Consider the following 27023-nt stretch of genomic DNA (forward strand, 5'->3'; position numbering starts at 1 on the left):
GCTGAGTAGTTTTGACAGAGACCGTATGGCCCGTACAGCTGAAAATATTTACTATCTAGTCCCGTACAGAGAGAGATTGCCAACCCCTGACCTAAATGCTGGAGGGAGATTAAAATAAAGGTAAGGCTTGGTCCCTGCTCTCAAGGAGCTCAGGACCAACAGGGCGACACAGTTTCCATGCAACTGAAACAAATCAAGGATGGGCAGTGCAACAGGAGGTCAAAAGAAGGAGTAGACTGGAAGGACACATGGGGGCCCCTGGTAGAGGTGAGCCTGGGGCATTGGCAACACCTGTATTTCCTTTTTATTTCTTTAAAGATGTTTTAATTTATTTATTCATGAGAGACACACAGAAAGAGGCAGAGACACAGGCAGAGGGAGAAGCAGGCTCCCCACAGGGAGCCTGATGTGGGACTCAATCCTGGGACCCTGGGATCACGCCCTGGGCCAAAGGCAGATGTTCCACCTCTGAGCCACCCAGGTGCCCCAACACCTGTTATTTCTATGTAGGAGGGGCTTGGAGACAATCTGGTTGGGAACGTGGAGCTACATTTGCCTTTTTCTTTACGTAAGGGGCAGGAGTCAGCTGTGCATATCACAGGAAAGGAGCTGCGGAAGCAGGGAGACTGATGGAGCTGCCACCAAGGAAAGGTAGGATCCTGCTTGAGCAGACAAGAAAGGAGGGTGGCATGGCACAAAGAAAGGAGTAACAACAATATTGTTGTCAATATGTCAACAATATTGACAACAATAATAATAACCATTGCTATAATCGAGCCCTTTACACGTGCGGGGCACTGTGTTCAATGCCCCACCGGCCGTACCTTCACTGAATGCTCTCGATCATTGTTAGGAGACAGGTACCTATTATCCCCATTTTACACACAAGGATGTGAAGGAGACTGATGCTCAGATCAAAGGTGAATTGGAGAGCACAGAGGGAAGTAAGTTTGTTGGGAGGGAGAAAAGATGTGGATTACTGAGGGTGGGGAAGACCAAGCAGAGTGTATTATACTTCAATTAATAAATATGAGGGCAGCCCGGGTGGCTCAGCGGTTTAGCGCCTGCCTTCAGCCCAGGGCGTGATCCTGGAGTCCTGGGATTGAGTCCTGCATCGGGCTCCCTGCATGGAGCATGCTTCTCCCTCTGCCTGTGTCTCTGCCTCTCTCTGTGTGTGTCTCATAAATAAATAAAAATCTTTAAAAAAAAAATAAATATGAGGGGCGCCTGGGGGGGTTCAGTTGGTTGAGCCTCTGACTCTTGATTTTGACTCAGGTCATCATCTCGGGGTCATGGGATGGAGCCCCACATCAGGTTCCCTGCTCAGCCGGCGGGATATCTGCTTGAGATTCTTTCTCTCCTTCTGCCCTCCTCCCTCCTCTCTCTCTCCCTCTCTCCTCAAAGTAATAAATAAATCTTTAAATACATAAATACGAACAACCAACAAAATATGATACAGGTGGGGCACCTGGGTAGCTCAGGTGGTTAAGTTCCCAACTCTTGATTTTGGCTCAGGTCATGACCTCAGGGTCATGAGATAGAGCCAAGTCAGGCTCTGCGTTGAGTGTGGAACCTGCTTAAGATCCTCTCTCTCCCTCTGCCCCTCCCCCACTCTCTCTAAAATATATATTTTATATATATGGTAGAAGAGTTTGTAGTTGGTGTCAGAGGCCAACTAAAGGCCAATCGAAGATCCCTACCATCAAGAAATGTGCATCACAAATTTCACCCAGCAATTCCCAAGCTTATTGACCAGAGGCCTCCCATTTTCTTAGAAAACTGGCCAATAGCTTCTCTTCCTCAGAACATGGCTTAGGAAATGCTGCCTTTGAGAAAAGGCCTATGGTCATACGGGAGATCACTTTATGGGACCATGAGCATCCAGATGGCTGATTTCATAAATGCAGCCAAGACAAATGGATACGCGGATCTCTATCTTTATAACCGGCCTCCAATACGCCTCTGTGTGGAGTCTCCAGATCTTTATGCACCGAGCCGCCTCGTATGTCAAGCTAGTAAGTAATCGAACACCGAGGGGTTTAGACTCACTCGCCGACTTCAAGCTGCCTTGCTTTATTTTTAGAGAATACAAGTGGCAGCTGAGTACATACTGTAAATCGAGACACCCAATTCCAATCCCACAGAGGCCAAAGTGATTCCTCTCTCAAGGCCATTTTTAGAAGCTTGTTAGCATCTTGCCCAGTATCCCTACCTCCTCAGGAAGGGAAGCAGCATGCCTCAGCTGCTTAGGAATCAAATACCTCGATGCAGTTCGGCAAACTCGTACTGAATTCCTAGTGTGTGCCAGTTCCCACGTTTAACAGCCTCTTCTTTGAAAGGAAGATCTGTTAACTGGGCAAGGTTGGTAGACATCAGCCACAGGATGTATGGTAATGGCCCTGAACTTATATATATATATTTAAGAGAGAGTAGGTAATTTTAGATTGCTGGGCAGCTACGTGACAACTGCAAGGCTTACCCCCTCACAGCTTCAATCAAGCTGAACATCTGGATGGTGCTTTAAAGTCCATAAGCTATTTGGCATCAAGTGCTAAACATCTGGATAATTAATAGACTGGGTGCTTGCTCATTTTTCAGTGCCCTCCAAACTGGTTTTCAAATACAGACTTTCACTGGCCCACGTCCCCTCTGAAATCGTTTTCTTCTCTCAAGGGTAATTTTCCTCACTGTACCTCTTGAAAACGTGTAGTTTTCTTTGTGTCTGAAAGCTGGCTAATTCAGAGCCTGGGCTCTCACGGCTTCCTCTTCAGGAGAGCATGTAGGGCATGTCGGAAGCGAAAATGCTTTGACGGGAGATTATGCATCTAGTGGTCACCTCTCTGGCTTATCTGATTCTATGCTTTCCTCGTCTTTGAGCTGTTCTACAATTGTGTAAGTAGTAGTATAACAAGGCAAAAATAATTCTTGTGCACATGCAAATCCTCGCCCAGCTGGTAGAAGTCTGAGTAACTTCTCTTTCCTTCAAGGAAAATCCAGATTTACTTGCATTTAACCCTTCATTTCAAGATTTCTGATCTATATATATGAGTTCTTCAGATTCTGTTGAATTGGATTATAACATGTACTTGGTTCCCTCATTGAGCAGAGGAAAACCTTTAACATGTGTTTATTTTTAAAAAGTGGTTTAGAGTAGGCTCCATGCCCAGCAAAGAGCCCAATTTGGGGTTCAAACTCACAACCCTGAGATCATGACCTGAACTGAAATCAAGAGTCGATGGCTTAACCGACTGAGCCACTTAGGTGCCCCCTAACATGTGTTTATTTTTATATCGTCGTGAGAGTGATGATTCTACCTTTTTCTAAAAATTACCTTTTTATTTATTTTTAGGGAGAGAATGTGGGTGAGCTGGGGGAGGGGCAGAGGGAGAGGGAAAGAGAGAATCTCAAGTAGATTCCCTGCTGAACATGGATCCAGATGTGGATGAAAGGCTTGATCCCATGACCCTGAGATCATGACCTGAGCCGAAACCAAGAGTCGGCTGCTCAACTGACTGAGCCACCGAGGTGCCCCTGAAAATTCTCTTTTAACAATAACAGAGAAAAATACATTGTTTTTCTGCATTCTCCCAAATATGCCTTGTCTCTTGCCCTATGCCCCATTAGAACTATGGGTGAATTTCTCCTGCTAATGCCACATTGTCATATAGTAGCAGGCTATTTCTTTGAGAAATGCATTAGCTAATGGATAATTATCTTTTCTAAATACAGTTTTTTTGTGTTTCAGAAAAGGAGCTAAATTAATGGAGAGGCTCGTCCCCCTGATACAGGCTATACATCTCTCTATCCATGACAAATTTCTGAATAATGTTTGCTAATCATAATAGCAATAGTACCTTTTGTATTCAGAAATGGATGGCAGATCTAGGGCAACAGGACCCGTGGGTTGAATTGTTCTCCCAACAGCAATGACAGATTTACAATTTAGTATTTAATAATTTATTTTACTGAGAGTTTTCAGGTGTTGGCCATCATGACCTGGTGGAGAAAGTCCTTTATTAGGAAGGGAACTCTTATTTACTTAGTCCTTTTCAAATAGACAGGATAAACGGGTTCAAGTTCTACTGAGTTTACCCAGCTTGAACATTTGGGAAAATGATCATCCCTCTGGGGTAAGGGTTTCTAATCCATTAAAAAGGGAGGGATGGGCATGCCTGGGTGGCTCAATCGGTTAAGTGTCTGACTCTTGATTTCAGCTCAGGTCATGATCTCAGGGTCATGAGATCAAGCCTCTTGTTGGGCTCTGCACTCAGCTCAGAGTCTGCTTGAGATTCTCTCTCCCTCTCCGTCTGCCCACCCTGCACGTGTGCCCTCAAGTGCACACACATGCACTCTCTCAAACAATAAGTAAATAAATAAAATCTTTTAAAAATACAAAAAAAGGGGGGGGAGGTGGAGAAGTGGGCTAACTGTATTCAAAGCTGCTCTGGGGATTTATCTAATGTACAGCGAGAGCTTAGAATCATACAGAACTAGACTATCTCCAGAAATAGCCATTTTTATCCTATGTTCTATCAAAGAAATAGAATGATAAACATTGAACATAAACATGGGCAAACATATACACAGCCTGTCTTTCTGAAGAAGAGGAGGGGACACCTGAACCATTAGGAATACTTGATTTCTTTGTATACGTCTACACTAAGAAATTCATCCAAGAACATTAAAAGAACTATGCCTTCTGTCTCCTCCCCACCTCATCAAAAGAAGTGCTCACTTCAGTTCACATGAATGGAGATGTCATCTGTCACCCGTTGTGCTGTTTTCTTGGTCCCTTTTGTGACTGGCTGTGCACTCTTTGGGGTGGTGATAAAGAAGAAAAGGGTCAGTCCCCAGACACAGTGTTCCAGAGAAAACTTTGAGTCCGTGTTCTCGAGGCTGACATAAGTCCTTCTCATTTTGGTAGCAGAGTTAAGGGCTGTTGTTTGAAGGGGTATTTCTACTTATCTACCTGAAACATTTTCTTTGTTATAAGTGAAAGTGACAATTTCTTCTTCACTTCAACTTCTAGTAAATAGGAATCTTCCCAGGCAGGAGCCTTAAGGAAAATCGAATCCATTTTGCATGGAGATATTTCTTTATGCTTCAGGGAGCTCATAATCAGGTTCCTCCCGGCTTAATGCTGAGCACATCCAATACAGTTTTTAATGACAATGCTTTCTGTGTGTGTGAACAGAAAACCGTGAGGTATGTGGAGAAACAGAGGCCAGAAACCTAGGGACTGAGGTGCAGAGATGGGGTCAAAAAACCTTTGGACTCTTCTGCATCACAAAACTAGGGTATCCATATCAAAAAGGAATGAGATCTGATCAGCACTTCTCTGGGGACAAGTTTGCCCCTCTAGTGAACATTTGGCAACGTCTGGAGAGAGTTTTTTGTTGTCATGATTGGGCAGGAGTGTGTGGGGGGGGTGTTGGTACTATTGGCATCTAGTGGGCAGAAGCCAGAAATGTTGCTGACCATCCTATGGTGCACGGGTCACCCCCCACAGTACAGCATGGTCCAGCCCCAAATGTCAATGTCAATAAGGCCAAGGTCAAGAAATCCTGGACAACAGGACTCCACAAATTTCCTTCCAGCCCTAAGATGTCATGATGCTAAAACATGATTCCAATCCTAAATAATAAGTCTATTGCTATCGACTTAATTGTCCCCCCAAGTCCCCATGTTAAAGCCTTAACCCCCCCCCCATGTGATTGTATTTGGAGGCAGGGCCATAAGGAGGTAACTAGGTTTAATGAGGTCATAAGAAACAGGTAGAATTAGTGTCCTTATTAGAAGAGATATTATAGCGACCCCTCCCTCTCTCTACCTATGTGCTCGCAAGGGGTTATGTAGGCACCTGTGTGGCTCAGTCGGTTGGGCGTCTGCCTTTGGCTCAGGTCATGATTTTGGGGTGGAATCGAGGCCCACGTCGGGCTCCCTGCTCAGCATGGAGTCTGCTTCTCCCTCTCCCTCAGGCCCTCTCCCTGTTGTGCTCTCTCACTCTCTCTCTCTCTCTCTCTCTCTCTCTCAAATACATAAATAAAATATTAAAAAAAAAAAACTAAGTGAAAGAAGCCAGGTTACATATTGCCCAATTCCATCTATAGGAAATATCCAGAATAGGTAAATCCATAGAGACAAAAGGTAGTTGCCAGGGACTAGGGGAAGGGGTGCATAGGGAGGGACCACTTAAGGGTACAGGGTTTCTCGCAAGTAGGTAGAGGTGGAGATTGCACAAGATTGTGAATGTGCTAAATGTCACTGACTTATACACGTTAAATGGTTAAGGGTTAATTTTATGGCATGTGAGTTTCAGTGAAAAAGAAAGAAAGAAGGAATGAATGAATGAATCTCTATCTCAGTAGAGGAGAAAGATGCACAAAGCTAAACCAGTCGTGGCTAAGCATTTGGGAAGTAACAAACCCCGGCTCTAAGGCAGAACTGATCCCTAGGAAAGACCTCTTAGCTCTTGGAACCCAGCCCGGCGCCCTGGGCCCAAGCTGAGCTGCTTTTACGGATGGCGTTTGCACGGAATGTAACCACCAGGATGTGCTCCGGGGACGCCTTCCATGTGTCTGTTTAAACATGATGAAGATGGATGGGCTGCAGGACCGGTGGGCAGCAGGTGTCCAGCACCAACACAGCCCTGCAAGCGCATGATGCGTGCACAGGTTTCACCTGGTGTGCTGGCTGTGGAAGAACCAAATGGACCCAAACTGGGAATAATTTCTGTTTCTTGTCAAAATGATGGCCGCCTTTTAAGAGCCACCTGCTAAAAGCATTTCACCCCGGGAGTGGGGGCCTGGACTAATCTCCAGCTTTCAGCGATCTTAATGCCTTCCAGGACCATAGTCGATTGACTATGCATGTCCTCTCTCATCCAAATTCATATGTTAAAAAATCTAATCCTCAAGGTATGGTATTTGGGGGGTGAGAACCTTTGGGAGGTGACAAGGTCACAAGGATGAAGCCCTTATGAGTGGGATTAGCGCCCTGATAAAGGAGACCCCAGAGACCCCCTGTACCCTCCGCCACGTGAGGGCACAGCTACGGGACAGTCTGTGAGGCAGGAGGTCCTCAGCAGGCACAGAATCTGCAGGTGCCTTGATCTTGGACTTCCAGCCTCGGGAACTGTGAGCAATAAATTTCTGTTTTTTATAAACTACCCAGCTTATGTATGGCCTTTTGTTGTAGCAGCCTGAGCAGAGTAAACACGGGAAACAAAACAGTTAAGGGAAGCCTGGTAGGGTCTCTTCCTCTGCTGATTATTGCCTATTTCCCAAATACTGTCTCTGAGACTGGGATTACAGGGCATGAGTGGTTTCACTACTCAGCCCTGGGGACCACCAGGGGGGACTGGGAAGTGCAAAGAGAGAAGATCTAAAGGAACATGGTCCACATGGTGATGACCCAGATTCTTAAAATAGAGCTCCACAAACGATTGCAGATGCCTTTCCTTTTTTTAAAATAAAATACACAATTCCAATGGAATTTAATATACTTGGATGTTCATAAATAATTGTAGTGGGAAAGGTATGAACTTCTCAATCAGACAGTCTAGAGAGTCAAATCCCTTCTCTATTGACTAATGGGGTATGATTTCCATCTCTCTGCTCCTGGATATATATTTGTATATGCGCACATGCACGCGCGCGCGCACACACACACACACACACACACTGCTTTATCTTTAGAGGATTGTGGTGAGGATTATATCAGACGAAATTCTCTCTCCTCGATTCTGAGGCCCACCTTTCCCACCGCATTTTATCATTTCTGAAGTTAGGATGCCCCTTCTCCTGTTCCACAAATGTGTAACTTAACACAAACATGTAAGTGTGATAATATTATCAGAGGATGTTTTCTTCCCCCAGTGAAGTACTTTTTAAAATTCTCTTTTTCCCTTGGCTGTCTGCTACCACCTCCCCTTTATTTTTTTTTCTTTCTTTCTTTCTTTCTTTCTTTCTTTAAGATTTTATTTACTTATTCATGAGAGACACAGAAAGAGATGAAAAGACACAGGCAGAGGGAGAAGCAGGCTGCCTCTGGGGAGCCCAATGTGGGACTTGATCCTAGGACCTGAGCCAAAGGCTGACACTCAACCACTGAGCCACCCAGGCACCCCATGCCACCTTTTTCTTCCCTCACATCAGCTTTGTCCCCAATCCCTTCCCCAACATAGCCTATGGCAATAACTTATTACTCATCCTTCCATCTTTTCCTCTTACTAATAAGGTCACACACAGGCACATGCATGCAAGTGGATGCTATACATTATATGTGCTATACATAGAAACAGAATTCTGTTTTACAAAAATGAGATCCTATTACATACATTTTCCTGGGTTTCCTTTTCCTCCCTCAATCATACCTCTAAGACAACTATTATTGCTCTACTTTCTTCCTTTTTAATGGCTTTGGAACATTTCACAGTGGATGAACAATAATTTATTCAACCATCCTTCTGCTGATGGGCCTTCATTTTGTGTCCAGTTTTTTTTTTTTCCTCCCCACATATGTCTTTGTATGCTGGTGTTTTCATTTCTGTTGGATGGAGTCCCAGGAGCCGGGATTGCTAGGTCAAAGCATACGAGCATTTTAAATTTTAATAGATGTTATCCGGTTGCTTTCCAAAAAGGCTGGAGCGCTCAACGGTTCCACCAGCAGTGTCTAAGAGGACTCTGTTCTCTGCGTGAAATTAAAAGGCCTTTTAATGGCCCGGTGTATTTAACATGGCCATGCTGGGTTTTGTTTCTGTTGTTCTGGAAAGATGTGAGGGACTCTGGATTGGTGTGCCCCACCTCTGTGGATACCTAATAGTCAAGGAGATATGATTCATATGTAAAGCACCAGCCAAGCCCACATCCATCATGACTTGTTAGCTCACTGCCAGTTCGCAGTAACCAGGACCTATTCCTGCTATTTTGTATCTGCTCTGAGTGCCTCCTTCCCTGGAAGCATCTGGAACAACCTGTCTAAACCAGGAGATGGGCAGGTGATTCAGACCAAGACTCCAGCTAACTTTATTCTTCAGTCCAATGATTTCAAAGGGTTACAAACACCATTAAATCATTTGCACTTCAGTCTTTGGAGATTAACAGCCACCTAATTCAGCAGCTATGGGTTGAATGAGAAGCTTCTAAGTGCTGGCCAATGTGGTAGATGCCGGGCATTCAGCACTGAGCAGCAAATATGACACCCAGTGTCTCTGTGATCATTGTTCTTGCAAGAAGTCAGAATCACATCACAGCACTTGGATTCGGCCATAAAATGTGGTTTGACCTTATGAGGACTCATCTTCTCAAGGACCTTCAAAAATGGGTGTATAGCAAAACAACTGAATTAATCTCTGGATAATATTTTGCCGGGAGTGCATGGAGGTCAGCAAACTGACCTGGATCCTGTCTCCAAAGGACTAAGAAGGACAGCATCCTCTCTCTGGTCCCTTGGTTCAGCACCACTGGAAACAGGGACTGCTCCCAGCCGACCCTCCACCCCCTTTTCCTCAGCTTGGTTGAGGTGTAATTGACTGATGAAAATGGAAGATCTTCCAAGTGGGCACCGTGGTGATTTGTGACAGGGATACACTGTGAACAAACTCCTATCATCTAGTGATTAACACCCCCATCACCTTACCTATTTATCTTCTGTGTGTGTGACAGAGAGAACATTTAAGTTCTGCTCCCTTAGCAAATTTCAATTATATGATACAGTGTTATCAACTGTAGTCACCATGTTTTACATTAGATCCCCAGACCTTATTCATCTTATACCTTAGAGTTTGTACCCTTTTTACCAACCTCTCTCTCATCCCCCAGCCCCTGGTAACCACTTCTCTACTATGTTTCTGTGAGCTTGAGTATTTATTCTTTTTCTTTATGTCTCTTTTTTAGGTTCCACATATAAGTGATATCATGCAATTTCTGTCTTTCTCTGATTTATTTTACTTAGCATAATGCCCTCAAGGACCATCCATTGTCACAAATGGAATATGGCGGGATTTCCTTCTTTCTCCTGGCTGAATGATACTTCATTGTAGATATTCACCACATCTTCTTTATCCATTCATCCATTCATGGACATTTAGGTTGTTTCCATATCGAGGCTATTGTGAATACAGCTGCGATGAACATGGGAGTGCTGATACCTCTTCAATATCCTGTTTTTGTTTCCTTAAAAATATATACCCAGAAGTGGGACTGCTGGATCATATGGTAGTTCTATTTTTACTAGTAGACCTTAAATCACTTTGAAGGCAGGGACTATAAACACCTTACTCAAAATGCTACTGTATTCTCAAGAGTTTAGCACCATAATTGGCATATAAGAGGCCAGCAATAAATATGTATTGAATGGATGAGGAATGAATGGATAGATGGGCAGACATGTGAATAAATGATTTACCTGTTCAGGAATTTCAAATGCACAGAATAATGAGTGTCACACATTGTGGTTAATTTCCAATTTGGATGTTATGGAATTTGGATATACTTTATTATTAATTATTATTATTTTATTTTGGAGAGAGAAAGAGAGTCATGTGAGGTGGGGGGTGGGTAGGCAGATTGAGAGAGAGAGGGAGGGAATATCAGGCAGGCTCCATGCTCAGCAAGGAGCCTGATATAGGGCTTAGAACCCTGAGATCATGACTTGAGCTGAAATCGAGAGTCAACACAGCCCACTGAGCCACCCAGAAGCCCCAAAACATACCATTTGTAATGCAGTTGTTTAAAAAAAATGCAGTTGTGTGTCAAATAAAAATGTCCCTGGAAACCCTGGTCTAGTACAAGCAGCCTAGGCTGTTAGATTCTTACTCAGTCTTACTGCTGTACCCCTTCCCTGGGATGAGTCCTTAACCTGTTTACCTACATCCAAAGGGACACAACAATTCCAGCTCCTTGCCCTTTTTTTTGTAAAGAGCAAATGCAAAAACGCAGGAAAAATATTAGAAAGCGCTATATGAATGTATGGGGTCATTATTCTCCCCATACACCAATCCCTGCTTGCACCACTTCAAACCCTATAGAAAGTGAGAGTGGGCCACACTGATGCCAATGTATTTAATTCCCGAGACCCCGGCTAACCGTACTGCTAACTCCCTGCCTACCACACTGCCAGCACTTCGGACACCCTCCTTGCCTCCTACCTGTAATCAGCTACTAATGCCTTCTCCCTTCCAGAGATCTGATTAGCCCCTTCCTCCCCATACACTGCCACTGCTGTAGGCCCCAGCCTTGGTGACTTCATGACCAGATGATTCCAGAACCCTCCTGCTTCCCCGCCCTTCCCCACAATGTGCAACCACTGCCAGACAAGTCTTCCTGAAATGCTACTTTCTTTTTTTAAAAGATTTATTTATTTATTTATTTATTTATTTATTTATTTATTTATGAGAGAGAGAGAGAGAGAGAGAGAGAGAGGCAGAGACACAGGCAGAGGGAGAAGCAGGCTCCATGCTGGGAGCCTAACACGGGACTCAATCCTGGGACTCCAGAATCACGTCCTGGACCAAAGGCAGGCACTAAACCGCTGAGCTACCCAGGGATCTCCAAAATGCTACTTTCTTTACCTCCATCCCTTGCCCTGCTCCGGACACCTGTCATGTTTATTCTGGCCGAGCGTCGTGACCCTGCTCAACCAACCTCATACCTCATGACTCCTCCTGATGCAGCCAAGTCCAAGCCTGCCTCCAGCAATCGCCACATGCTCTGGCACCCGCATTCTTTTCTGAGGCTAGTCCACCCACTTTGATGTCCCTTGTTCTCTCCAGTTGTCTAAATGTACCCAGTTGAGGCCCACTGTATGTCCTATTCCTTCAACACCATCTTCCCCATTTACTGAGAGCACCAGGCTCTATGCCAAGGGCTATCACATATTTTCTCTTTGGATCTTCTTCATTACCATATGAGGTAGGTCCTGTTATTAGCTCCATTTTATAGATGAGAAGGCTGAACTTCAGAGAGGTTAAGAGCTGCCCAGGGTCACACAGCTTATGAGAGGGAAAGCCAGGATTCAAATGTAGGCAGAGCTTCCACTCTCAAACACTACGCTAATCTGCCCCACTGTTGCCCAAGATGTCTTTCCTGAACACCCAAAGGAGGCGTTTGTCTGTGAAGCTACACATCTTCTCCAAAACAGAAAGGCTCTTCCTGCAGCATTTCTGTGAACCTGCTCCCATTTCACCCTGAAGGCACTAGGAGGTAGTGAGATGGAGTCAAGTTTACAAGAGACGTGTGTGTAATAGAAATTAATGAGCCAGAGAACAGAATCAGTACTACGAAACACGAAGATGCACTAGAAACGCTACCTGACCTTACCCATGTGGATAAATGGCAGTCCGAGCCAACCCCAAGAGACCAGGAAAACAGCAAGGCTAAGTCCCCTGGGCTTGGGTTCGAGTCCCAGCTCTGCCATCTATTGGCAAAGTGACACTGGGCAAGTCACTTAACCTCCCTGAGAGGCATTTCCTCATCTGTAAAATGCAACTAATATTTCCACATGCCTCCCATCATAAGGTATTTTAGAAAGAGTAAATTAGAGGATGTATGTAGACACACACATGCATGGAACAGGAACTCGGGAACGGCTCTGTACGTGTTACTTTCTGTAATCATTCCTTTCTACCTCCCTTAGAATAGTTCGTGTTTTCTCCTTTAACCATCTCTATGTGTAGAGGCATTTTAATAAAAAAAAATCATGAACATGACTGATTCATTCAAAGAAACTTATTCTAGGGGTCTGGTCTTTAGGCACCCCACTTGGACCTTGCAGGAAGATTTTGTCTCAATGGGGAGCTGAGCCTTCTCTATATCCAGCCCAATATAGACTCGCCCTGGGCTTCAAAGCCTGCTCATCTCCTGCTCTGGTCTCGCCTCCCTCATGCATTTAAAGCCTAGAGTATTACTGATACATTTACAGTTCCCAGGTCGCATGTGTCACTTCAGGTCTGTGTCTTCACACGGGCTGTTCCCTCTGCCTGGAAGGCTGCTCCTCCCAATCAGTGTTGAAATACTGTTCATCTTTTTAGGCTACTTCAGACCGCCCAGAACCATCCCTCAAAACACACGTAACACAAAATATGCCATCTTAGCCGTCCGTGTTCAAGGGTACAGTTCAGTGGTATTAAGTACATCTCTGGGTTTCAGAGGAAGAAATTGAGGTCTGGGGAAGGTAGGTGACTGGCCCAAGATCACAAGGTGAGGAAGCAGTGGACAGAGGCCTGGAACACAGATAGTCGGAGAACCCCTTAAGGGTGGGGTCTGGGGAAAAAAAGGGTGGGGTCTGGGTCTTTTTCCTCTCTCTGCCTCTGCAGCCAGCATACAGGAGGGGCTCCAGCCTGCTGAATAAGTGAACAGTGAAGGAATGAATGAACCACTTGGGCAGCCTTGTTGGGGGAACCTTGTGAGTGCTGGTCTGAGTGGCCACGCTGCTAGCATCTATCTGCCTCTGCTGGTCTCCAAGCTGCAGGCTCATCCGGGTAGCAGAGGATTCACATCCATGAATCAGACAGACCCTGAGTCCCAGGATTTGAGAGCCAAGGGGAAAGAAACAGAAAAAAAGAGAAAAAGCTCTAGTGCATGGACCCTGGCCTTGGGGACCCCCACCTGCCTGCATGGGTCCGGGCAGCTCATCTGAAATGCCCGTCCCTCTGTGAGTGACCTAGGGAAACCCTGCTTTGGCCTTCAGGCCCAGTGCCCACACTGCTCATTGCTGTCACTCTGGGGACCCCAGGAAGAGCAGAGCTCTCCTTCCTCTCGCTTCTTGCTGTCCCTTCATTTAGCATTTGTTTCATGTTACTATATTACAAATGATGTCTGTGTCTCCACACTCCCCAAATCTGGAAGCTTCTTAAGGGTGGTGGCTGTGTCTTATCTCATCTCTAATCTCCACAGCATCTATGCTAGGAATAATAGACACTGGCAAGGAACATTTACAGTCACGGAGGGTGAGATTCTGGTTCCAGCACTGCCACATACCAGCTTCGTGACCTTCAGAGCAAGTTTCTCAACCTCCTGAAGCCCCAGTGTCCCCATCTGTAAAAGGGGAGCGAGAATTCAGCTGACCTGATAGGGTTGTGATGAGAATTTAATAAGCTTAAGTTCCCAGCTAGACCTCATTAACTACTATTATTATTAGTAAGTCTTTAATAATTCGAGACCAAGAGGCACAAATAGTTTTTCCTTCAATTAACACGTAAGAAAGACATGGTTGCAAGAATCATATGACAGGGGCGCCGAGGTGGCTCAGTCGGTTAAGGGTCTGCCTTCAGCTCAGGCTGTGATCCCAGGGTCCTGGGATCAAGCCCCTTTCCAGGCTCCCTGTTCAGCTGGGGGTCTGCTTCTCCCTCTGCCTCTGCCCCTCCCCCCCGCTTGTGTGCACTCTCTCTCAGAGAAAGAAAGAAACAAACAACAGTAGGAACTCAGAGAAACATAAATAATTGGGTTTCCTCTAAGTGCATACTAGATACAGTCCTGTTCATAATCTTCACGTTCCTGCTACGATAATTCCCGCAGTAAGTTACACAATCAGCTGCCCATCCAGCAGAGAGGAGAGACGGTCACATTTCCTCAGAGCTCAGTCTCCCACAGGACAGCCTAAGCTGCCCCTACCCCTTGTCACACCTTTCACACTCACGGAAATTCCTACCACTTATCAACAAGATTGATTAAAGAAAGAACCAGGACTATAGACAGCAAAGAATAATTTCATTGATCCTTACTTGCCCTCTGTGGTCTTATTCTCCATCCAGGGTGCTGATGTGACCTTTTAAAAACAAAACCCAGGGCATCTGGGTGGCTCGGTTGGTTAAGCATCTACCTTAGGCTCAGGTCATGACCCCAGGGTCCTGGGATCAAGCCCTGCTTTGGGCTCCCTACACAGTGGGGAGTCTGCTTCTCCCTCTGCCCTTCCCCCTCATTTGTTCTCTCCCCTTCTCTGTCTCTCAAAAATAAATTAAAAAAATTTGTTTTAAAAAGTGAAAACAAAACGCAGGTTATGTTAGTCTCCTGCTTAACACTCTGTAGTAGCTTCTTCTGTAATAGGAATAAAATCTGTATGTTTGTGTGTGTGTGACCACAACCTACAAGGCCCTACCTTGGCTCCTCTCTGATTCATCTCCACTCTCTCCCCTGACTCTCTGGGTGCCAGCCACCTTGGCCTTCTGTCTTCCTCTAACACAGCTAGGGCCTTTGCATTTGATCCCTGACATTTCCTGGCAAAATGTCACCTTCTTAGATATTTCCTGACCACCCAGATGGGAAATATTCCTCCCCTATTAATTCTCATGTAACACTTACCATTTGAGCTACATTATTTGTTTGCCTACATATTATCTGACACCTTCATTTCTCTGAATAGAAGCTCCCCGTGGGCAGGAACCTCTTCTGTCTTGCTCAATGCTGTATCCGCTGCCCCTAGAACACTTTCTGGCACTTACACTCAGTACCTATTAATTGAATGAATAAATGAGGTGCACGGGGGCGAAGCAGATCATGGTCATTTTTCACTTTTTATTTTTATATTTCAGATGAATTTCCATTTTTTAATAAAGTACGCATACTATTCTATAATCTGGAAAAAAGAAATAATGCCAGCACAAAATAAAACTGAGATAATGAAATTAGCATAGTTCATCAGACAGATGAAAGGAACACAAAAACCTTTGCCAAGAATCAGTGATGTGGATTGTGCGCAATCCGTGTTATTTCCGCCTCCACACTGTTTATACCTGAAGCTTCAGCCAGGGGAACAATCTGCTTGCTAGTCAGTACACACCCTTGGACTTTTAAATAATTGTCACCTCCCCTGGTGATTGAGCTTTCCACTTAATTCCAATCCCCCACTCTCAGCACACTGATTTCTACCATTGTGCTTTTGCCAATGCTTTTACCTCTGGGGCATTCCCTCCCCTGCTGTGCCACTCTCACCTCCCCATCCCAGCCTTCAACCCTGCATGTTCCCAGTCCAAAATCTTGATCATCCTTTAGGGGACATGTAAGCCTATCATGAAATGGCTACGATCACAGACAACTGTGCTTTTAAAAAACTCCATGCTTTCTCAAAAGTCACCTTGTCTTTGTGTCTCCCTCAATTAATTACAGTTGGGTGAAAGCAATATTTTTATATATCTCACCACACTGAAATGTCACTATCCATTTTCCAACTGAGTAAAAAGAAAAAAAAAAAAACTAACTCACTGCTAGTGGGAAAATGCTGTCTAAGGTGGATGGGAGCAAATGCTTGGAATCCTTCTCAAAGGAGAAAACACCAGGTGGTTTTCAAGGGTTCAGAAGCCATTCCTCCATACGTTCCCATGAGGAGGAACGTGGTGGGTACACAATCATTATCTGCAAATTACAAAGCAACGGACACAAGAAAAGAACTGACTGGTAAGCTCAGAATAATCTTCTCTCATGTTGGCTGGTGCCATCCGCTTCTGTCCTATGATGACAACCATTCAGCGCCGACTTTCAGTGTGCCAGGCTCTGTGCTAAGTGCATTATATACATTATCTCATTGAATCCTCCGGACAGCCTTTAATGGTCATGATGATGACTATCCTGTAGGGGGAGGTTATGGAGAGGACATGACCACCATTTGACCCAAGAGCTGGCCCTGGAGCAAGGGGAGACTCCTCACCCCCTGCCCTGTCCTTGAAAGGTACCAGCATTTTCATAGGGGAAGCCATTCCAAGGGCACAGCCTCGAGAGAGTTATCTAGATCATCTGGAAGTATACATGACTGAACCCTGTTCAGGCCTGCATAAAAACTTTTAAGATTCTAGAGGGCAGACATGGAGATCTACTCATCTTGCAACCTCATAGAAACGTCCTTGGTTCTTGAACCTGCCACCTACGCATCTGGAGCAGCCTACCCATCCTTCCTCTCTGTGTGTGGGGGGGCCGGTTTGAATTTCACCAGGGGAAGCTCCCAAGGTATCAATCTAACAAATGGCCATTTTGCGAATGAGGTAGCTGACACCCAAGGAGGTGCAACAATTTCCTAGGGTGACAAAGCAACAAAGCATTAAAGCTGTTTTGGACCCAATTCACCCGATTTCAAAACTCCCATTCTTTGTTACTGGACTATACATATCTTCCATCTGAAAACTATAGTTAAAATTAAAGATAGTAGTTAACACAATCTACACTGAGAATGACCAGTCCTGCAATCATCCCCCCCACCCCCACCCCGCGCTTAAAAAATTCTTTTTAGGGGCACCTGGGTGGCTCAGTGATTGAGTGTCTGCCTTTGGCTCAGGTCATCATTCCAGGGTCCTGGGATCGAGTCCTGCATCGGGTTGCCTGCAGGGAGCCTGCTTCTCCCTCTGCCTATGTCTCTGCCTCTCTCTGTGTGTCTTTCCTGATTAAATAAATAAAATCTTTAAAAAATAAATAAAATAAAAATTATTTTTTGAGTAACACTCAAGGTTTAACATAAAATATTTAAATATAGGTAGGAGTTAAAGCATGTCTTCTTTTTTTAAAAGGTATTTATTTCTAAAGTAATCTTTATGCCCAATGTGGGGCTCAAACCTCTGACCCCAAGATCAAGAGTCTCAGGCTCTACCAACTTAGCCAGCCAGGTGCCCCAAGCCTAGCTTCTTTGTAATACGCTTCTTTTTTTGCCTCCAGCATTTCATCCATTACAACTTTCTGTTGACTTGGCAATTATTAATTCCATAGAATCAACAGTACTAATTTTCACATTCATTAATAAATGGAGGTCTCACATGTTATGATATGAATCCATAGATCCCGAGGAAGTTGAGAGGGAGTTAAAAAAAAAACCCACTTGTATCCAAAAGGGTCAGAGGGTGTCTGGGTGGCACAATTGGTTAGGTGTCTGACTCTTGGTTTCAGCTCAGGTCATGATCTCAGTGTTGTGGGATTGACCCCTGTGTCAGGTTCCTTGGTGGATGTGGAATCTGTTTTATATTCTCTCTTCCTCTTCCTCTGCCCTTCAGGCCTGTGTGCATGCTCACTCTCTGCCTCTCCCTGTCTCTCTCTCTCACAAATAAATCTTAAGAAAAATAAAACTAAAAACAACAACAACAAAAAAAAGGTCAGGTTGCAGACAAGAGTCCAGAGATCAAAGCTTTCTAAAGATAACAATCCCAGTTTTAAGATTCAAAAGCAGGACTCTGGATCAGTGCTTTAAGAGTATTTCAAGTTTGAATAGGGGTGGGGGGAGAAGCAGATTTCGGGATCCAACCAAAAGGAGATCAGAAACTGTGGTCTTGTATGTGAACAGGAAGCAAAAGTCAGAGTCTTTGATGATTTGGAACAGAGAAGATGAGAAAGCCTTTCTACCAGGCTTTTAACAGTTTGCAACCTAAGACTCAGAAGGATAAAAATTTCAAGAGCTCAAATGCTATAAATTGGGTGTTTGGTATGATTTTCCTGTATGTTTGGAAACTGTCCTAATAAAATGGCAAGAGAATGAAAAGGTAGAAGAGAATTATTAGGGAACTGACCAACACTGCAGTGTGAGTGTAGAGTGTCACTTTATGCACTCCCTTGTGAAAGATGGAAGGACAGACTCTGTTGCTCCTACAGACATAGTAATTAAAAAAAAAAAAATCAAAGCAGCAAACACATGTTGAGCACTTACCTTGAGCTCTACAGACATTTTCTTATTGAGTTTTCACAATGAGGCTATAAGGTAGGTCCTATGATCATCTCTTTCAGAGACCAGAGGCAGAATAAGGCTTAAAAACGTGTCTCAGGTTAGTCACAGAGCCAGCGAGGAGCAGAGCAGAGCCCCATTCAAACCCAGAGCTTATGTGAACACAGCTTCTACTCTACAAGGACCCAGCATTCTTTCAAGGCCACTGGGAGCTCCAGAGTCCAACAGGGTGGCCTCATATTTGTAACATTGCTATATGTCTTCTGGGATTCTCTCAACAGATTTAGAGCTTCCTAAAACTGTGAAAGCAATAAACATGTTAAAAGCAGAGAGGGGCTCTGGGTTCAAATCCTGGCTCTGGAGCTTCACTGTCAGGGCACCTAGCAAGCCCAGGCTTTGCCAGCTATGAAAAGGGGGTCCACGATATTCACCTCGGGAGGTAGCCATGGGCACCGAATGAGATGATGCATTTAAAGTTTTCAGCCCAGGGCAGCCCCGGTGGCCTAGTGGTTTAGCGTCACCTCCAGCCCACGGTGTGATCCTAGAGACTGGGGATCGAGTCCCACATTGGGCTCCCTTCATGGAGCCTGCTTCTCCCTCTGCCTGTGTCTCTGCCTCTCTGTCTCTCATGAATAAATAAATAAAATATTTTTTTAAAAAAAGAATAAGTTCAGGGACAACTGGGTGGCTCAGCGGTTAAGTGTCTGCCTCTGGCCCAGGGTGTGATCCTGGAGTCCCAGGATCGAGTCCCACATGGGACTCCCTGTATGGAGCCTGCTTTTCCCTCTGCCTGTGTCTCTGCCTCTCTCTATGTCTGTCATGAATAAATAAATAAAAAATCCTTAAAAAAAATAAAGTTCTCAGCCCAGGACCTGGTGCGTGGCCATCTATCAAACCGGGCAGCCATTGTGGGGATTATTCTGAGCTTGTAGGAAGCAGAGCCCCTCAGTCCTGGTGTCATGCCAAAGTACCAAAGCCAAAGGGTTTTGAAAGGAGGAAACAGGAGAAAGGACCCAGATTTTCAAAGGAGCAAGAAAAGGCAAAAGATTGGGAGCACTGTGAGTTCCAGGTGCAGAACTGAGCCCTCGAATTGTGATTTCAACCTGAACCCTTGAGAACTGGAATACAGTTGAGCCATTCAAGGAAGATTTTCTGAATTTGTAATTACAGGTGTGGGGAAAGGGCACACACACACAATCTCCTACCAAAAAAAAAAAAAAAAAAGAACACATTCACAATACTTTGGGCCAACAGAGCTCTGCGATTGGTGCTGAGCATGGTTACTCAGAGCCAAGGCAGGAAGCTGAGGGTCCTTGAGAAGGGTGAGAGGCCCTTCCCAGCCCGCAGGAGGCACCTCGCTAGCACGAGCAGCGCAGGGGCAGGGGCAGAGCGCCCCCGGCTTTGCAGGGAGGGCTGGCGACCCTCCGGCCCTTGCGGCCGCCTCTAGACTCGAAGGCAGGAGTTTTTAACCACTGCGCCCCATTCATTGCCAACAAAAACCCTCCGTTTATTGGTAAACACTGTTGGCACCCAAACACCGTAGAGAGACTCGCCCGTTTCCGAAGTGCCTTCTAGGATTGTCCCCAAACCAGAGACGGAGGGAGTCGAGGCAGAGAGCAGAAGGGTGCGCACAGGGTTAACGCTCCCCTAACCCTGAGCTTCCCCACCCGCGACCCGGGAGCAGGCGGGGGAAGAGGCGCTGGGGATATCAGGTGTGTGCCCTGAACCTGAAACAACGGGGGAGAAGCCCGGCGGACACTCCCCCCTGTTTGCAGGGGGGTCCAGCCGCTCCCGCGTCCTAGCGCATCCCGGGCGGAGAACCGCCTCTCCCCTGGCGGCCGCGGGCAGGACCCTACTTTCCGAGACGGGCCGCGAGCTTAGGGATCCGGGACGACCGAGTCCCCCCCGCCGTCCCCGAGCACCCGGTGCAGCCCAGGCTGGAGGGTCCCCCTTTTGTTCGGGGAGAGCGCGGCGCTGCGCGGCGCTGCGCATCCCCCGGCGCCGAGAGCCCCGCTGCGGGGGCGCCCCCCTCGGCCGGCTCCCCGCGAGCCCCGCGCTCCCGCCACCGCCGGCTCCAGCGCCCGGATCCCCAGCTGCCCCCCTGCAGCCGAGTACTCACTTCGCCCCAGTCCCTCGGCCGTCCACGCCGTCTCCTCCACCGCCCCATAGCGCCTCAGAGGCTTCTCGGTTTCCAGGTGGGTGGACAGAGATTGCTTTAACTCCATCGCTGATCCCCGCGGGCAGGTCGGCGGGTCCCCCCTTTACTCCATCCCCGCCGCGGGCTGCAGGGAGGGAGGCGGCTCCAGCCAGCAGCGTTTTAAGGGGCCGGGCGCTCGTGACGCTGCTCCATCTCTTCCGCCGCCAGGGCCGGGGAGCGCCGACTGGTACCCAGCAGGGGGAGGGATGCAGGGCGCATGCGCAATGCGGGCGGCGGGGCCCGGGAGGGGGGCGGGAGGAGGGAGGGGAGGAGGGAGCGGGGGGAGCTTGGGGGTTGGGTAGAGAGAAAGAGGGGCAGATGATAACTCCAAGAACAACAGAAACAACTGAAATGGGAAGTAAAAATAAGGCCCCTGCCCATTGCTGGAGCTGGTGGTGATGCTCGGGCTCCGTCAGCGCGCTGCTAGGATTTGAGTGGGATTTGTGAGCGCATCCCTAGCTGTGGGCGACGGATCCATCTTTGTGGGGAGGGTGCAGAAGCCTGAGTGTGGACTTGAATCTGTGGGTTCTGTGCTTGGCCGAGTGCATCTCTGTGGTTTGCTTCTCTGCGTGTAACTGGACTACGTTATGGGACATATGGGACTATGAAATGGGACAGTCTTGTTAGGCAGGTGCTTATGTCAACTCTGTGTGTTTGCATGAACTTGAGAGGGACGGGAACGTATTTTGGATACAATTGTAGCCAAACTGTTCAGAACGTGGGTCTTTAACTTTCCGGAAACTCAGGGGTTCCTCTTACTCACACAGCATGGCCGTATTAAAAGTTCAAAGTAAAATCAGCAGCTACATTGGTAAAAATTAGTAATGGTTATTAAATGACAGGCTAGGGGGATCCCTGGGTGGCGCAGCGGTTTGGCGCCTGCCTTTGGCCCAGGGCGCAACCCTGGAGACCCGGGATCGAATCCCACGTCAGGCTCCTGGTGCATGGAGCCTGCTTCTCCCTCTGCCTGTGTCTCTGCCTCTCTCTCTCTCTCTGTATGACTATCATAAATAAATAATAAAAAAAAAATTTTAAAAAAAATGACAGGCTAGGTGCTAAACACTTCCTAATAGCTGTCTGAAACAGATACTATGTTGTCAGCCTTGTTTTACAGAGCAGAAAAAGAAAAAAACATTATTTGCTCCAAGTCCCACATGTACCGAGTGGCCTGGTCAGCAACTGAATCCAGACCTAGCCTCTTTATTATGCTGACTCTTCAGACTACATTGATATGGTGTCTTGTATGCCAGGAGGGGGTGGGGGGAGACACTATAGAATATGAGTTGTTTGTTGTTCGTTGTTGCTTTTAAGATGTCATCTGGGGCAATTTTTGGTATCCACTTGGCTTGTGGAAGTGTAGAATGGCCTACCTGTTCCAGAAAATTGTTTAGCCACTGGTAGTAAGTATCCTTAAAAAGTTATGCCTGGGTGGATCAGTGGTTGAGCGTCTGCCTTCAGCTCAGGTCGTGATCCCAGGATCCTGGGATCAAGTCCTGCATCATGCTTCTTGCAGGGAGCCTGCTTCTCCCTCTGCCTGTGTCTCTGCCTTGCCCTCTGTGCCTCTCATGAATAAATAAATGAAATCTTTTTTTAAAAAGTTATTATCAATAATAAACTTCTAAATAGCCCATGAGAGAAAAGGGAAATAACAATGAAAATCATGAAATATTTAGAGCTGAATAACCCTGAGACTACCACATATTAAAACGTATAAGTTTTGATGGAAACAAATGTAGAGCCTTAAATGCCTGCATTAAAAAACATAAGACTAAGTGGGTTAGGATGAACAGATAAGCAAATGTGGTCTATCCATACAATGGAATACTGTTTGGCCTTAAAAAGAAAGGAAATTCCACAATATGTTACACATGGATGAACCTCAAGGACAGTATGCTAAGCAAAATAAACCAGTCACAAAAATAAATAAATAAATAGATAGACAGATAAATAAATAAATAAGACGGATACCGTGTGATTCCGCTTACAGGAGGTATTTAGAGTAGTCAGATATCATAGAGATAGGAAGTAGAATGATGGTTGCCAGGGGCTGGGGGAAGGGAGGATAGTTATTGTTTAATGGGTACAGATTTGCAGTTTTACAAGATGAAAAGAGTTTTGGAGATGGATGGTGGTGATGGCAGCACAAAAAATGAATGAATTTAATACCAGTGACATATACTTAAAAATGGTTTAAAAAATGGGTGAAGTGTTCAACTCAAAAGACTTTAATAAAGAAGAAGGGATGGGCACCTGGGTGGCCCAGATGGTTAAATATCTGACTCTTGATTTGGGCTGAGGTCAAGATCTCAGGTTAGTGAGATCAAGCCCAGTGTCAGTGTCTAGCTGTGCTCAGCAAAGAGTCTGCTTGAGATTCTCTTTCTCTCCCTCTCCCCTCCCAACTCCCTGCATTCTGTCTCTCTCTAAAAGAAAGAAATAGAACTTAAAAAGAATAAGAAAGAACAGATAAAACCTGTGAAGTGGAAAAAAGAAAATCATCATGATAAGACATAAATTAAAGAAGCAATAGAGGAGATCCACAAAACCAAAACCTGATTCCTTGCGGGGAATATACAAATAAATAAGGCAAAACTTTTCTAGACTCACCAGGATAGACACTCATGAGTAATATTAGGAATGAAAAAGGAGACATAACACTAATACAGGAAGGTTTTTTTTTTAACTGGTTGAAATAGATAACTTTAAGAAGCAAATTACTAAAATGTATTTAAGAAATAAAAAAAAGTAATAATCATTACAAAAACTGGATTCTCAGAAAGGGAGACAGAACATGAGAGACTCCTAACTCTGGGAAACGAACTAGGGGTGGTGGAAGGGGAGGTAGGAGGGGGGTGGGGGTGACTGGGTGACGGGCACTGAGGAGGGTGTTTGACGGGATGAGCACTGGGTGTTATTCTATATGTTGGCAAATTGAACACCAATAAAAAATAAATTTATTTTTAAAAACCCAAAAACTGGATTCTTTTTGTTAAAGGTTTATTTCTTTTAAAGAATGAGCTCAGGTCATGATCTCTATAGGGAATAGGACTTTAAAATAAACTAAGCTTCAGTCAGTTAAGCAACTGACTTGGGCTCAGGTCATGATCTTGGAGTTCTGGGGTTGAGGCCTGTGTCAGGCTCCCTGCAGGGAGTCTGCTTCTCCCTCTCCCTCTCCTTCTACCTCTCCTCCTCCCCTCCACACCCGCTCATGCTCTGTCTCTGTTTCTCTTTCAAATAAATAAATAAAATCTTTTAACAAAAAGCTATTGTAAAGCCTTTAGACATAAGAAGGAATTCGAGAGCCCCAAAATAGATCCGCATGTATTTGGAAATTTGGTATATGACAGAGGAGGCATTATGAATAAATACAGAATAGAAAGACTTTTACAATACAGAAAAGATAGACTTTTCACTAAATGGTGGTGAGGTGGTTGCCTAACCAAATGGAAAAGTAAAATAAAAATGTCAACCCTGTACTACCGATCATATATACACAAAAATCACAGGGAGATGAAAGGCCTGAATGAGAAAAAAGCAAAATTTTTAAAATTCCTAATATCATAGGGGCACCTGGGTGGCTCAGTGGTTGAGTGTCTGCCTTTGGCTCAGGTCATAATACTGGGATCCTGGGATTGAGGCCCGCTTCAGGCTCCCTGCTCAGCAGGGAGTCTGCTTAAATTAAAGAGACTCCCATGCCCATTAAGCAGTTATTCTGTATTCCCTCTCCCTCCAGCTCCTGGCAATTGCCAGCCCTTTCTTCTTCTATGAGTTTGCCTGTTCTGGACATTTCACAAGAATGAAATCATACAGTACGTGACCTTTGTGTCCAGCTTCTTGCGCTTTGCATACTGTTTTCAGGGTTCTGTCCATGCTGGGGTGTGAATCAGTACTCCCCTCCTTTTGACAGCCGAGTGGTCTTCTATGTATGAATACACCACATTTGGCTTATCCATTCATCCATTAATGGACATGTGTGTTGTTTCCACCTTTGGCTATGATGAGCAGTGCTGCTCTGAACATTTGCACAAAACTGTCTGTTCAAGAACCTCTTTCAAGGTACCGAAGAGTGGAATTGCTGAGTTATATGGCAATACTATGTTTAACTTTTGGAGAAACAGCAAACTGTTTCCCACGGTAGTTGAACCATTTTACATTCCCTCCAGCAATGCATGAGGGATCTAATTTCTCCACACCCTCCCTAACACTTATGATATATACATATTTTTTTTGTGATTGGAGCCACAGCAATGGAATAGACCAAACTACTCCAAAAAGGGATGACTTTTAGAGGCTTAATATTAAACAAAAGAAATCAGACGCAGAATAGTATATACTGAGGAATTCCATCCATATAAAGTTCAAAAACAGGCAAAATTTACCTGTAGTGATAAATGTCAGAATAGTGGTTATTTTTAGGGGGATACTGAACAATAAGCAAGAAGGGCAATTGTTAAAATACTAGAAATGTATTGAAATGATTGATGACATGATGATATGGGTGTGTATGGATATATATATTTTATATGGATATATATGTAAATATGGATATTCATTGGGAAAGCCACTTAAGAGATATGCCCTTTACTATATGGAAATTATATCTCTATACTAAAAACTAATTAAATGGGATGCCTGGGTGGTTCAGTCCATTAAGAATCTGCCTTTGGCTCAAGTCATAATCTCAGGGTTCTGGGATAGAGCCCCGCATTGGGCTCCCTATTCAGCAGAGAGTCTACTTCTCTCTCTTCCTGTGCCCCTCCCCCTGCTCATGCTTTCTCTCTTAAATAATAAAATCTCTGGGGAAAAAAAGCCTAATTAAATACAAGGGTATATAAGTAAAATTAAAATAAATAATATTTTAAAAATAAGGAAAATAAAAATTAAAAAACTAAACAAATGGGTGTATAAATAAAATTTAAAATGGTCAGTAGGTTCAGGGACCTTTGTCATGCTATTCTCTCTACTTTTCTGTATTAAATTAAAATTAATGTAATTTTTTAAAAAGAAAAAGAAGAAAAGAAAAGTAGCCAGAACTCTTGGACCCAAAATTCAACTCTCAGGAATCTACCCTAAGAAATATTTGAAATATTAAACATTATCACACAATGTTCTATAAACATAAAAGGGAAAAGTGGAATACACAATGTAATGTGAAGTATGGGCTATTGTTCTTGATCTTTTGATTAAGATCAAGCATACACTGTAATCTCAAACATATTAAGTATTTCATAAAATGATAATAGTGGAAATTAAATGAAAAATACTGTGATCCCAAGTCTGTTATCTGCTCACATATATACACACATATATACACATATCCAATAAAAGAAAACATTGAAATGACACGTACCAAAGCATTAAGAATGACCACCTGTGAACTGTCGAGATGATAAACAATGTTTTGTTTGAATTCTCCAATGTTCCCACAAGGTGTATGTGTTACTTTTATAGTGAGAGAAAAAAATCAGTAATGTTTTTAATGCATGGAAAATAAAAAGATGAAGAACAAACACACAACAATATTAATAATGGTTGTTTCTAAGAGTGGAGAGTTAGGGGAAATCTTTTGCTTTTTAATTTTCTGAATTCTCCAATCATCTCTACTGATCACATGCTGTGTCATTGTTGAAAGATAGATGAATTCTATTTCTAAAAATGTGTGAGTAATACAATTCCGTAATCCTAGAGGACAAAACGAGCCCTGCCACAGCCGTGCCCAGAACCCTGTCTATTTGCATTAGTCTGGGGTGGTAATGCTTCAAGTTCAGTAACTGGCTGAAGTAACCATCTGCATGGAATTATTAAGTGGCTATTCCAGCCCTGGCTTCTCATCCTGGCTCAGTGCCTCACTCTTCTGGGAATGCCAGACTCGCAGGGGATGCTGGATGATTACAAAGAGCCAGGGCGGCAGTGGGGCCAGTGCCACACACTTTTATAACTGTCATTTGGGTTGATTGAAAGGGAAAATAATGTAATATCAGCTTGGTAATTTGGTACTTTATCCGGCGTGTTAACAATTTGCAAATGTACATGACACCGAACTTATCAGAACAGCATGATTTTCAAAAACACAGGCTTTGATATCTGGAGCATCTGAGTTCAAGCCCCGACACTGCCACCTGCCAGCTGTGTTACCCTGTATGACATATCACTTAATTTCTCTGAGTTTCACTTTCTTTACCTCTAAGCCTCTAATGAC

General features: G+C 44.7%; 1 protein-coding gene across 1 annotated transcript in view; it reads right to left on the bottom strand.

Annotated features, from left to right (window-relative positions):
* Positions 1 to 21357, bottom strand: part of BMERB1 (bMERB domain containing 1) — a 113467-nt gene extending 92110 nt beyond the window's left edge. The window contains exon 1 of the mRNA XM_026003157.2: positions 20750 to 21357. Coding sequence (XP_025858942.1) covers positions 20750 to 20855 — 106 coding nt within the window. The 5' untranslated portion in view covers positions 20856 to 21357. The remainder of the gene's footprint in view (positions 1 to 20749) is intronic.
* Positions 21358 to 27023: the final 5666 nt, after the last annotated feature.

Source organism: Vulpes vulpes, chromosome 3 (assembly GCF_048418805.1).
Source record: "Vulpes vulpes isolate BD-2025 chromosome 3, VulVul3, whole genome shotgun sequence".
Taxonomy (NCBI): Eukaryota; Metazoa; Chordata; class Mammalia; order Carnivora; family Canidae; genus Vulpes; species Vulpes vulpes.